At 43.2% G+C, this 14,851-nt stretch overlaps 1 protein-coding gene and 1 long non-coding RNA gene across 15 annotated transcripts in view; both read right to left on the bottom strand.

Moving 5' to 3' along the window:
- Positions 1-990: 990 nt before the first annotated feature.
- LOC115126603 (uncharacterized) lies at positions 991-3,984 on the bottom strand. Its single transcript, XR_003863186.2, has 2 exons — positions 1,836-3,984; positions 991-1,220 (listed from the first exon to the last, which is right to left on the bottom strand). It is a non-coding gene; the product is annotated as an uncharacterized LOC115126603 (long non-coding RNA).
- Positions 3,985-5,861: 1,877 nt separating this feature from the next.
- Positions 5,862-14,851, bottom strand: part of epb41l3b (erythrocyte membrane protein band 4.1-like 3b) — a 114,960-nt gene continuing 105,970 nt past the window's right edge. For all 14 annotated transcript variants that reach the window (XM_065005975.1, XM_065005970.1, XM_065005969.1 and 11 more), the window contains one exon: positions 5,862-8,007. Coding sequence is in view for 2 of the 14 variants with exons in the window: in XM_065005973.1 (XP_064862045.1) it covers positions 8,002-8,007 (6 nt within the window). In the remaining 12 variants the exon portion in view is untranslated. The remainder of the gene's footprint in view (positions 8,008-14,851) is intronic.

The following is a 14,851-nucleotide window of genomic DNA, read 5'->3' as shown; positions in this document are numbered from 1 at the left end:
TAGTAACCAGGAGTGGTGTGGTGTTGATATTGTGTAGTCATAGTAACCAGGAGTGGTATGGTGTTGATATTGTGTAGTCATAGTAACCAGGAGTGGTATGGTGTTGATATCATGTAGTCATAGTAACCAGGAGTGGTATGGTGTTGATATCGTGTAGTCATAGTAACCAGGAGTGGTATAGGGTTGAATATCGTGTAGTCATAGTAACCAGGAGTGGTATGGTGTTGATATGGTGTAGTCATAGTAACCAGGAGTGGTATGGTGTTGATATCATGTAGTCATAGTAACCAGGAGTGGTATGGTGTTGATATCGTGTAGTCATAGTAACCAGGAGTGGTATGGTGTTGATATTGTGTAGTCATAGTAACCAGGAGTGGTATGGTGTTGATATCGTGTTTATGTAAGCAAAAAGAGCGTGATTTGTAACTTGTAAAATGATTGACACATGAAGTGGACAGCTTTGATTTCCGGAGGAGTACACAGGTAAAAAGGGTTCTCTCTGGCGTCCCGGGTGGAAAATGGTCATCAATATCTTAGGATAAAACATTCCAGGACTAGTTAAAGCACGTCTCTTGACCCGTAACGGAGAATGAGGGGGAAAAAAGAGCAAACTTTATCTGTATTAGTGATGTTTGATGAGTATTTACATTATTTTCTTTGTAAAGTTTGGGATATATAAGATACGCTGTTAAGAGAAAAAAAAAAAAGTGTAAAAAGTTTTCAGACCGAAGGAATATATTAGTGAAGAGTCTGTGAATGTAAAATGTTGCAACTGTGGCGAGGATCATATTCCCGAATTCCCTGAGTGCTCTGTTAGGGTGAAATAAGTTGAAGGGTCAAGGATCAGGGCTGTAAAAGCAATTCTACTATGTGGAGGCGGTTCAGGGAGTTGAATGGGTAAGAGGCCACAGTGTTGAAGAAGAAGATGCATCACAACCAGTTGCAAACGTTATACGTCAATCAAGCGATCAATGCATTTGGATTTTTTAAAATTATTTTGTTTTACTTTTGATGTTAATTTGACATAAAGTGTATCCCATCTAGCAGTGACCCACTTATTGTAAAGATGGTGAATTTTAGTAGCATTTATAGCCACAAGTGTCCAGGAGGTCAGACATCATATCTGCAGCCGAGAAGTTTTTTTGGGGCCTCCAAGACTTCATGGCAGAAGCACTGCACTGACTTCTGTCCTGCCGTCACAGGATCCTTCTGAACCGGACCTGAGTAGAATGGTGTTAGAAAAGCTGATTTAGTTCAATTTAAATGTAGTTATTGATAGTTTATGGATATATACAGTACTAGACAAAAGTTTTCCATGAGTGTGCAAAGCAGTCATCAAGGCAAAGGGTGGCTACATTGAAGAAACTCAAATATTAAATATTTTGATTTGTTTAACACTTGTTTTTGGTTACTACATGATTCCATAATGTGTTATTTCATAGTTTTGATGTCTTCACTATTATTCTACAATGTAGAAAATTGTAAGAATAAAGAAAACCCCTTGAATGAGAAGGTGTGTCCAAACTTTTAACTTGTACTGTATATATATATATATATATATATGATTTGTTTTACCCGGCATTACTTCATGTTTATTATCCACCTGCGCAGTAGGTGGCAGAATACCCATTTAATCGCTGCCAACGCCTTTATACCATAGAAGAAGATGGCGCCACAGAACAATGAGTTCGTAAAAAAAAACATGACTAATTCTGCTATTATGTTTTTTTTTTTTTTTTTTAACACTGATCTTGACTTTATACGTAGATAATTTCTCCGCAGTCATTTCCTATGGTCGAAAACAGATCCTGGAGATTAGAACAGCGATCACTTACCTCGATTTGGATGATAAATTCTACTTCAACGAGTCTGCAGCGCAGACTTACTCTGGACCCTGATCCCAGGGAGTCGAACAGAGGTAGACGAGTCGTTATCCTGACTAGACTGTGTTGCTGTGTAAATAAACCGCATCTTACCCTCCCGTTCTGTTTCTGTTGACGAACATACAGTCCCGTGTTGTAGTGTGTGAATACGGGTCTAGGTCTCTAGTCCAGTCTTCAGACCACATTTTGAGTGTCTCGGTCTTGTCTCTGACCAGCAGAAAAATAAAAAAAAACCTCATAATTATCCGCTTCTATTCAGTAACCCATGAAACCGCGCTTCTTCGACCAGACCAAAAATATACACTTCTTTCTGGAAATGTGAATACCTGAAGTATTTATATCGATTATAGGCCTTACGTGTGTGACAGGTTCTCGATGCTGAAAGGACAGTAATACCAACGCACTGATGTAGGAGAGTTTTTTGTAAAAACACAAAAGGGTCAGTAGTGTAGTGGAGGTGTATAGCTGTTTCAGTACATATACTCACTTCCCCACTGATGCCTATATCAAAGTAGTGTAGTGGAGGCCACACACAGGTATGTGCTGTTTCAGTACATATACTCACTTCCCCACTGATGCCTATATCAAAGTAGTGTAGTGGAGGTATAGGACTTATCAATGATTTAGTACAACAAGAAATCATGCACAAAGTAGCCTACACAATCGCAAAGCACATGAAATAGACTATATATACACAAAATGATGTGGACATCCCTTCAAATGTGTGGATTCGGCTATTTCAGCCACACCCGTTGCTGACAGGTGTATAAAATCGAGCACAGAGACATGCAATCTCCTTAGACAAACATTGGCAGTAGAATGGCCCGTACTGAAGAGCTCAGTAACACCGTCATAGGATGCTACTTTTCCAACAAGTCAGTGTGTCAAATTTATGCCCTGCTAGAGCTGCCCCGGTGTACTGTAAGTGCTGTTATTGTGAAATGGAAACGTCTAGGAGCAACAACGGCTCAGCCGCGAAGTAGTAGGCGAGTAGTGTGTAAAAATCATCTGTCCTCAGTTGCAACACACAACTACCGAGAACCAAACAGCCTCTGGAAGCAACTTCAGCACAATAACTGTTCGTCAGGAGCTTCATGAAATGGGTTTCCGTGGTCGAGCAGCCGCACACAAGCCTAAGATCACCATGCACAATGCCCAGCGTCGACTGGAGTGGTGTGAAGCTCACCGTCATTGGACTCTGGAGCAGTGGAAACACGTTCTCTGGAGTTATGAATCACACTTCACCATCTGGCAGTTTGATGGACGATTCTGAGTTTGGCGGATGCCAGGAGAATACTACCTGCCCGAATGCATAGTGCCAACTGTAAAGTTAGGTGGAGGAGGAATAATGGTCTGGGGCTGTTTTTCATGGTTCACTTTGTACCAGTGAAGGAAAACCTTAACTCTACAGCATACAATGACATTGTAGATGATTCTGTGCACCCAACTTTGTGGCAACAGTTTGGGGAAGGCCCTTTCCTGTTTCAGCATGACAATGCCTCCGTGGACAAAGCGAGGTCCATACAGAAATGGTTTGTCGGAGATCGGCGTGGAAGAACTTGACTGGCCTGCACAAAGCCCTGACCTCAACCCTATTGAACACCTTTAGGATGAATTGGAACACTGACTGTGAGCCAGGCCTAATCGCCCAACATCAGTGCCTGACCTCACTAATGCTCTTGTGGCTGAATGGAAGCAAGTCCCTAGCAACAATGTTCCAACATCTAGTGGAAAGCCTTCCAGGAAGAGTGGAGGCTGTTACAGGGGAGGGACCAACTCCATATTAATGCCCATGATTTTGGAATGAGATATTCAACAAGCAGGTGTCCACATACTTTTGGTCATGTAGTGCATCTTCACGTGCACGCAGCCTAGTTTCAGCACTATATAATGTGCAGGCAGTAACTCAACTCTCAGCCGGTTTTGGTTGAGAGTTATTAATATCAAGATATTTTTCAAAAGAGATGGCTAACAACAGGAAGCGCAGTAAAAACACAATTCCACTGATAATTTGAGAAACATAACTTCTTGTTGAAAGTTATTCTTGAAAAGGGGAGAAGCTAACAAATTAGTAACAACATCCTCTTCGATAACACCTGCGGCAGCCACTGAAAATTAGCCTACAACAAAAACATTGCTAGCTAGACCTTGGGAAACGACTGCTAGCTAGACCTTGGGAGACGACTGCTAGCTAGACCTTGGGAGACGACTGCTAGCTAGACCTTGGGAAACGACTGCTAGCTAGACCTTGGGAGACGACTGCTAGCTAGACCTTGGGAAACGACTGCTAGCTAGACCTTGGGAAACGACTGCTAGCTAGACCTTGGGAGACGACTGCTAGCTAGACCTTGGGAAACGACTGCTAGCTATTGCGCGGTGGTTTCTAGTCAACTGTCCCACCCATTATAAGTCAAAATGTGATTGGTTAGCCCTTCTCTGAAGGTGTAGAAGGCCCTCACTGTGATTGGTTAGCCCTTCTCTGAAGGTGTAGAAGGCCCTCACTGTGATTGGTTAGCCCTTCTCTGAAGGTGTAGAAGGCCCTCACTGTGATTGGTTAGCCCTTCTCTGAAGGTGTAGAAGGCCCTCACTGTGATTGGTTAGCCCTTCTCTGAAGGTGTAGAAGGCCCTCACTGTGATTGGTTAGCCCTTCTCTGAAGGTGTAGAAGGCCCTCACTGTGATTGGTTAGCCCTTCTCTGAAGGTGTAGAAGGCCCTCATTGTTTGGGTTAGTAATAATTTGCAACATGGATTTTTAAAAATCATTATGAATATCTAAAGAACCCATATGTTGTTCTGAAATATGAACACAGAAATACTGGACATTTTGAACTCTTTGGTCGATTTGATGGGTACCCCATGTACAGTGGATTCAGGAAGTACTCAGAGCCCTGGACGTTCCCCCCACATTTTATATATCCGTCGTTGGGAAGGTAAACATTTCACTGTTAGTCTCCACACCTGTTGTTTATGAAGCATTTCACTGTTAGTCTACACACCTGTTGTTTATGAAGCATTTCACTGTTAGTCTCCACACCTGTTGTTTATGAAGCATTTCACTGTTAGTCTACACACCTGCTGTTTATGAAGCATTTCACTGTTAGTCTACACCTGCTGTTTATGAAGCATTTCACTGTTAGTCTACACCTGCTGTTTATGAAGCATTTCACTGTTAGTCTACACACCTGTTGTTTATGAAGCATTTCACTGTTAGTCTCCACACCTGCTGTTTATGAAGCATTTCACTGTTAGTCTCCACACCTGTTGTTTATGAAGCATTTCACTGTTAGTCTACACACCTGCTGTTTATGAAGCATTTCACTGTTAGTCTACACACCTGCTGTTTATGAAGCATTTCACTGTTAGTCTACACACCTGCTGTTTATGAAGCATTTCACTGTTAGTCTACACACCTGCTGTTTATGAAGCATTTCACTGTTAGTCTACACACCTGTTGTTTATGAAGCATTTCACTGTTAGTCTCCACACCTGTTGTTTATGAAGCATTTCACTGTTAGTCTCCACACCTGTTGTTTATGAAGCATTTCACTGTTAGTCTCCACACCTGTTGTTTATGAAGCATTTCACTGTTAGTCTACACCTGCTGTTTATGAAGCATTTCACTGTTAGTCTACACACCTGTTGTTTATGAAGCATTTCACTGTTAGTCTCCACACCTGCTGTTTATGAAGCATTTCACTGTTAGTCTCCACACCTGTTGTTTATGAAGCATGTGACCATTACAATTTGATAAAAAAAAACATTTTTCTTAATTGGCATTTAATCAATCCAGCACGTGGTAAACATTGGACAATGCTCAGTGTCTGAGGGCCATTTCTGCATTATATGTTATTAGCCTACAATATTAGATAGTAAATTAATGTACTGAAATTATAGCTTTTCCAGATGTACATGAGCAACATTTTTTTTTTTTTTACAAGAGGTGAGTAGTTCATTACATCCACTGAAGACAGAGACAAGCTTCAGAATAATATAATCAATATTTTATTCAAGAAAAGAAAAAGAAAAAAATCACAATAATATGCATTTGCCACTTTGTACGATTCCACGTTCTGTTGGTGCTGGAACATCATGATTGGTTGTAGCTATATATAGTTATATATTGATGATACTGGCTCTGGGGTGAAGTTTACCTTTTAGGTACCGATCTAGGATCAGCTTAGATCAGCTTTTGGGGACCGAGTGGCACAGAGGTCTAAGGGAGGCGTCACTACAGACCCGGGTCTGTAGCACAACTGGCTGTGATTCGGGAGTCCCAGCGTCGTCTGGGTTTGTGGAAGGGTTTGGCTGGGGTAGGCCATCATTGTGAATAAGATTTTTTTTCTTAAATTGACTTGCCAAGTACAATAAAGGTTCAATTCAAAATTAGACCCCCCACCCAATCCCAACCTTAGCCATAGTAGGGAAAATGCAAAACCGACCCAAGATCAGTGTCTAGAAGCAACTATGACACTGATAGAACAGAACTATTACGGCTTCTGAGACATTCACCTGATTGACTGACAGATCAGATCAAATACTTGTCTTTGGATGAGTCACAAATAGCACCATATCCCCTTTATAGTGAATCCCATATGGCTCTGGTCAAAAGTAGTGCACTATATAGAGGATTAGGGTGTTATTTCAGACCAAAATATGTTCATCTGGACAGAGCAGTCTTGTTAGTTTGAGTCCTGGGCCTTTCAGTCAGTCACGCACAGAATTGTGGGAACTGTAGTCCAGCCATTAATTAATACAGAGGAGAATGTATACCATTTGTGTCCGTTTGCAGATAGATCACAACAATACAAGTAAAACCCACATCGAGACAAGTGTTTTTTAAAAACAGACTTGTCATTGTCTCAAACATAGCCTGGGCACAAACTATGTAACCCCCCCCCCCCCCCATCTAGAAAGTGTTTTTTAAAAACAGACTTGTCATTGTCTCAAACATAGCCTGGGCACAAACTATGTAACCCCCATCTAGAAAGTGTTTTTTTAAACAATCTGTCAACCGTCTCAAATATAGCCTGGGTGCCAGTCGGATAGTGCCATCATGCCATCTCCATGTCGCTCAATGGGTGATGTAGATCTGGGACACAGGCTATTTTGAAATAATGCTACAACGTTTGAATAAAGAATAACTGACAAAATGTTCAGAAAAAACAAAAAAAAATATAGAATACAACATGAATAAAATAATTTGTTGCTGAATATAGACGATATAATCTGCCTTTGTTTGCAGTTGCTGTTGCCCAGGACAACACATACAGGACATTGTTGTAAAAGTGGATTTAAAATGTATTTCTATCTGAGACGATGGGAGTGGAGTGAGGCGGCATTGAGGTCGGCACTTCTACCATCTACTAAGTCATTAGAGTAACAATATTGTCGTGTGCTCTAATAGGTCACATAAAGCCTACAGCCAGTTTTAACTTCTTTTTTTTTTTCTCTCTCGGAGTGATGGATTTTTCATTTCATAAATAAAATAAAGAACGCTGACCAAAAAAGAAAAAAAAAAAGACAGTTTATAATATAATCTTAAATAGATAGTAAGACGGTGAATGAAATCAACCTGCCTGTTGTAGAGTTCAGCGAGAGTTCAAGTGATTTAATAGCCTGTTCGTTTATTATCTCACAGTAAATCTTGATCATTTTATTTTTATTATAATAATAATAATTCTGCTCATGCAAATATACATTTTATTTTTTATAATGACGGATGGGACTGACGATAGGCATAAATCTCAACTACCTCTTTTTGACTTTAATCTTCCGTTGATATCACAATTTAGGCAGTAAAGCTAAGGTAAGCACATGGAGCTCAGATTAGGAACGGCACCATAGAGAGCGCAGAGCATAGAATTAGAATCTATTAGAATTAGAATCTATTATGCCATCATTGACTTGAACGGGGAAGCCCGCTCTATAGAAGGTATTTCTATAGAACAAGACTGTCTGTAGAACAATAGGCTGGCCTGTGTAGTCTCCACTGTAGTTTACAACAGGGCCAGCAGGCAGGCACAGTAATGTAATGAAACCCATCATGACGTTGGGAGTTGGATGCTGGAGGTTTGAGGGGAGTCCCTTCCACCAGGGGATTTTAAAAACGGTCCTGGGCTTTACTCCTAAAAGAGAAAGAACGTGGGTTAGTGAATTTCCACTCATTTGGAACAACACAGGAAACGGCACACTAAGGGAGGCAGAAGTCGTGTAAATGACAGTGAAAACATAACGCAGAGCAGGACATTGGAATTGCAAGGCATCCACAGATCATTTTTAGGTCCAGTTTCCCGGACATAGAATAAGCCTTAATCCTGGACTAAAAACATTCTCGGTATCTCTGAAAGCCCTTTGTGGATCCAGGACTAAATTAAATATGTGTCTGAGAAGCGTCACACTAACAGAGAGTAACAGCAAGGAGAGTAGCACGGACAGAGCTGAGGGCAAGGCCATAGAGACCACACAGAGCTGAGGGCAAGGCCACGGAGACCTCACAGAGCTGAGGGCAAGGCCACGGAGACCTCACAGAACTGAGGGCAAGGCCACGGAGACCTCACAGAACTGAGGGCAAGGCCACGGAGACCTCACAGAGCTGAGGGCAAGGCCATGGAAACCTCACAGAGCTGAGGGCAAGGCCACGGAGACCTCACAGAACTGAGGGCAAGACCACGGAGACCTCACAGAGCTGAGGACAAGGCCACAGAGACCTCACAGAGCTGAGGACAAGGCCATAGAGACCTCACAGAGCTGAGGGCAAGGCCACGGAGACCTCACAGAGCTGAGGGCAAGGCCACGGAGACCTCACAGAGCTGAGGGCAAGGCCACGGAGACCTCACAGAGCTGAGGGCAAGGCCACGGAGACCTCACAGAGCTGAGGACAAGGCCACGGAGACCTCACAGAGCTGAGGGCAAGGCCATGGAGACCACACAGAGCTGAGGGCAAGGCCACGGAGACCACACAGAGCTGAGGACAAGGCCATGGAGACCTCACAGAGCTGAGGACAAGGCCATAGAGACCTCACAGAGCTGAGGGCAAGGCCACGGAGACCTCACAGAGCTGAGGGCAAGGCCACGGAGACCTCACAGAGCTGAGGACAAGGCCACGGAGACCTCACAGAGCTGAGGGCAAGGCCACGGAGACCTCACAGAGCTGAGGACAAGGCCACGGAGACCTCACAGAGCTGAGGGCAAGGCCATGGAAACAACACAGAGCTGAGGGCAAGGCCACGGAGACCACACAGAGCTGAGGACAAGGCCATGGAGACCACACAGAGCTGAGGGCAAGGCCATGGAGTTATGACAGTCTCATCATTGGTCATGCACGGCAGACACACACGCAGCTGTAGCAGATAGCTGCACACACACACACACACACACACACACACACACACACGCACACACGCAGTGCTGTAGCAGATAGCTGCACACACACACACACACACACACAGTGCTGTAGCAGATAGCTGCACACACACACACACACACACACACACACACACACACACACACACACACACACACAGTGCTGTAGCAGATAGCTGCACACACACACACACACACACACAGTGCTGTAGCAGATAGCTGCACACACACACACGCAGTGCTGTAGCAGATAGCTGCACACACACACACACACACACGCAGTGCTGTAGCAGATAGCTGCATACACACACACACACGCAGTGCTGTAGCAGATAGCTGCACACACACACACACACACACACGCAGTGCTGTAGCATGTGAGTTATAGTTTAACTCAGAAGAAATAACACCTGGAAAAACCTAGAGGACTTAAAGTAATGTAGGATAAAGGTCATCGTCAAATCTGAAACCTTTACAGTCGTAAATATATGGGTTGAAAATGGCGGATTTGGGCATTAAGAAACACCTAAATTGGAACGCTTGTGGCTGTACAGTAATATGCTATACATGATGTCAGAGCTCTGGCTCTGCTATACATGATGTCAGAGCTCTGGCTCTGCTATACATGATGTCAGAGCTCTGGCTCTGCTATACATGATGTCAGAGCTCTGGCTCTGCTATACATGATGTCAGAGCTCTGGCTCTGCTATACATGATGTCAGAGCTCTGGCTCTGGTGTTTTGAATGACAACCGTTCTAAAGTTGAGCACCACCCCAGAAAATTCTGGATTGTCTAAACAACAACAGTACAGAGTCTTGCGAAGGTATCCACCCCGTTGGCATTTTTCTATTTTGTTGCCAGGAATTAAAATAGATTTTTTGGGGGGGGGTTTGTATCATTTGATTTACACCACATGGAAGATGCAAAATATATACATGTTTGTGAAACAAACAAGAAAGACAACAAAAAAACAGACCCCCCCAAAGTAAATATTTCGTAGAGACACCTTTTGCAGCAATTACAGCTGCAAGGCTCTTGGGGTATGTCTCTATAAGCTTGGCACATCCAGCCACTGGGATTTTGCCCCTTTTTCAAGGCAAAACTGCTCCGGGTTCTTCAAATGGATGGTTTCAGCTGGTCTACAGCAATCTTTAAATTTTACCACCAATTCTCAATTGGATTGAGGTCTGGGCTTTGACTAGGCCATTCCAAGACATTTAAATGTTTCCCATTCCACTCGAGTGTTGCTTTAGCAGTATGCTTAGGGTCATTGTCCTGCTGGAAGGTGAACCTCCGTCCCCAGTCTCAAATCTCTGGAAGACTGAAACAGGTTTCCCTCAAGAATTTTCCTGTATTTAGCGCCATCCATCATTCCTTCAATTCTGACCAGTTTCTCTGACGATTAAAAACATCCCCACAGCAGGATGCTGCCACCGCCATGCTTCACTGTGGGGATGGAGTTCTCAGGGTAATGAGGGGTGTTTGTGCCAGACATAGCGTTTTCCTTGATGGCCAAAAAGCTGAATTTTAGTCTCATCTGACCAGAGTACCTTCTTCCATATGTTTGGGGAGTCCACCACATGCCTTTTGACAAACACCAAACGTGTTTTCTTATTCTTTTCTTTAAGCAAAGGCTTTTTTTCTGGCCACTCCTCCGTAAAGCCCAGCTCTGTGGAGTGTACGGCTTAAAGTGGTCCTATGGACAGATATTCCAATCTCCACTGTGGAGCTTTGCAGCTCCTTCAGGGTTATCTTTGGTCGCTTTGTTGCCTCTCTGATTAATGCCCTCCTTGTCCGGTCTGTGAGTTTTGGTGGGCGGCCCTCTCTTGGCAGGTTTGTTGTGGTGCCATATTCTTTCTATTTTTTAATAATGGATTTAATGGTGCTCCGTGGGATGTTCAATGTTTCTGATATGTTTTTATAACCCAACCCTGATCTGTACTTCTCCACAACTTTGTCCCTGACCTGTTTGGAGAGCTCCTTGGTCTTCATGGTGCTGCTTGCTTAGTGGTGTTGCAGACTCAGGTCTTTCAGAACAGGTGTATATATACTGAGATCATGTGACAGATCATGTGACACTTAAATAAAGTACACCTGTGTGCAATCTAACTAATTATGTGACTTCTGAAGGAAATTGGTTGCACCAGATCTTATTTAGGGGCATCACAGCAAATAAAATAAAAATTAATTTCACTAATTTGGACTATTTTGTGTATGTTCATTACATGAAATCCAGATGAAAATCCATTTAAATTACATGTTGTAATGCAAAAATGTTGAGAAAAACGTCAAGGGGGAATGAATACTTTTGCGAGGCAATTGTAATGAAGGGCTGTGTTCCAAACAAAACAACTACAAGTGTACTTGCTCTAGTTCCTCAATGACACAGCTAGGTGAGCTAAAAAAAAATAGTACTAGTAGTTGGAGGATCTTTCTTTGAGTCATAAAACTGAATTGAAATTACTTAGAAACTGTGGAGAGTTGGGTGTCCACTTGGAGACACCAGTTATTCCTCTCCCTCAAACCCTTGTCGTCATTTTTGTTTTGTTTTATATTTCACCTACCCCACATTGTCCAGGAATATTCTTATGTTACTGAATGTATCACAGTATATTCAGATGTCGTTATTAATAAATGCTGTCAAAAGTTCAGTAAATGTAACATTCACATCAACAGTGTGATGTTTGGATTCAGTCTGGTCAGGTGAACTGTTGTGTCCTCAACTTTTTGGTTATTTCCCCATTTATCTCCAAACTGTTCTCTTTCAATTGCTACCATTGTTATGCATTTGCTTTTATAGTTGTTCTGTTAGAAACGTTTCAATTTAGCCCTATCCATATAGGCCAATTCCCAAGAGTGTAAAGGCTTAGAGGTCAACAACATGGAGAGTATGCCCACTGAATATGTTTTAAAATGACAAAGATGTTTAAATAAAAAGAAAAGATGTGGTTAAATCCTTAAACCAGGAGAGGCAGAGTAACATGAAGGAGTGGGAAGGGGGACCACCATAGAGCTTCTATTCCATCATACAAGCAACCAATCAGAATCCACAAAAAAAACAAAAAACAGTAGAAGCCAGACTAGACCTGCCAGAATACTGAAACACAACAACAGTTTGCACACTGTGGAACGTTCAGATATAAACATATTACACAGAACATGCATGCATCTCTGACATGTAGAGTGAGGAATCATGCCGGCTCTATTCACTACATTTCTACCTGCAGCGTTCAATGTGTTTAACCCCCTTGAACCCAACCCTTCCCGTGTGTTTTGGCAGTTATGTTGGCGTGGCAACCAGAGAGTACGCACGGGAGCAGCACAACTCACTCCTCTGACCTAGACACAACAGATTGGACCTGCCTCTGTCTACAAACACATGACAGGAAGTAGTGAAATCTAGGCTCTTTATGATGACAACACTTCCTCATTTTAGAAGCTTTGAAGAGGTTGGTCTACAGATTTTACAGATCCGATTCAGATAGACACATTTAATTAATCTACTAATTAACAATCAATCAGACGGATTTATTTGCACGTTTGTGAGGCATATCGATACTAGTGTATCCAGGTTAGAGTCCATACAGACAAGTTACTCAACAGACCTGACATGCAGCTCTAGCTAGAACTACAGCGCTAGAACTACAGCTACAGCGCTAGAACTACAGCGCTAGAACTACAGCTACAGCGCTAGAACTACAGCGCTAGAACTACAGCTACAGCGCTAGAACTACAGCGCTAGAACTACAGCTACAGCGCTAGAACTACAGCGCTAGAACTACAGCACTAGAACTACAGCTACAGCACTAGAACTACAGATACAGCACTAGAACTACAGCTACAGCACTAGAACTACAGCTACAGCACTAGAACTACAGCTACAGCGCTAGAACTACAGCTACAGCGCTAGAACTACAGCGCTAGAACTACAGCTACAGCGCTAGAACTACAGCGCTAGAACTACAGCACTAGAACTACAGCTACAGCACTAGAACTACAGATACAGCACTAGAACTACAGCTACAGCACTAGAACTACAGCTACAGCACTAGAACTACAGCTACAGCACTAGAACTACAGCTACAGCGCTAGAACTACAGATACAGCGCTAGAACTACAGCTACAGCACTAGAACTACAGCACTAGGACTACAGCTACAGCACTAGAACTACAGCTACAGCACTAGAACTACAGCTACAGCACTAGAACTACAGCTACAGCACTAGAACTACAGCACTAGGACTACAGCTACAGCGCTAGAACTACAGCTACAGCACTAGAACTACAGCGCTAGAACTACAGCGCTAGAACTACAGCGCTAGAACTACAGCACTAGAACTACAGCTACAGCACTAGAACTACAGCACTAGGACTACAGCTACAGCGCTAGAACTACAGATACAGCACTAGAACTACAGCGCTAGGACTACAGCTACAGCGCTAGGACTACAGCTACAGCACTAGAACTACAGCGCTAGGACTACAGCTACAGCGCTAGAACTACAGCGCTAGGACTACAGCTACAGCGCTAGAACTACAGCTACAGCGCTAGAACTACAGCGCTAGGACTACAGCTACAGCACTAGAACTACAGATACAGCGCTAGAACTACAACTACAGCGCTAGAACTACAACTACAGCGCTAGAACTACAACTACAGCGCTAAAACTACAGCTACAGCACTAGAACTACAGATACAGCACTAGAACTACAGCGCTAGCACTAGAACTACAGCGCTAGAACTACAACGCTAAAACTACAGCTACAGCACTAGAACTACAGATACAGCACTAGAACTACAGATACAGCACTAGGACTACAGATACAGCACTAGAACTACAGCGCTAGGACTACAGCTACAGCACTAGAACTACAGCTACAGCAATATAACTACAGCTACAGCAATATAACTACAGCTACAGCGCTAGAACTACAGATACAGCACTAGAACTACAGATACAGCACTAGGACTACAGATACAGCACTAGAACTACAGCTACAGCGCTAGAACTACAGATACAGCGCTAGAACTACAGCTACAGCACTAGAACTACAGATACAGCACTAGAACTACAGATACAGCACTAGAACTACAGCTACAGCACTAGAACTACAGCACTAGAACTACAGCTACAGCACTAGAACTACAGCACTAGGACTACAGCTACAGCGCTAGAACTACAGCTACAGCACTAGAACTACAGCACTAGAACTACAGCTACAGCGCTAGAACTACAGCTACAGCACTAGAACTACAGCGCTAGAACTACAGCGCTAGAACTACAGCACTAGAACTACAGCTACAGCACTAGAACTACAGCACTAGGACTACAGCTACAGCGCTAGAACTACAGCTACAGCACTAGAACTACAGATACAGCACTAGAACTACAACGCTAGGACTACAGCTACAGCGCTAGGACTACAGCTACAGCACTAGAACTACAGCGCTAGGACTACAGCTACAGCGCTAGAACTACAGCGCTAGGACTACAGCTACAGCGCTAGAACTACAGCTACAGCGCTAGAACTACAGCGCTAGGACTACAGCTACAGCACTAGAACTACAGCGCTAGAACTACAGCGCTAGCACTAGAACTACAACG

The sequence above is a fragment of the Oncorhynchus nerka genome, linkage group LG20 (genome assembly GCF_034236695.1).
Source record: "Oncorhynchus nerka isolate Pitt River linkage group LG20, Oner_Uvic_2.0, whole genome shotgun sequence".
Lineage (NCBI taxonomy): Eukaryota > Metazoa > Chordata > Actinopteri > Salmoniformes > Salmonidae > Oncorhynchus > Oncorhynchus nerka.
This window is presented reverse-complemented; position numbering and strand designations above follow the sequence as displayed.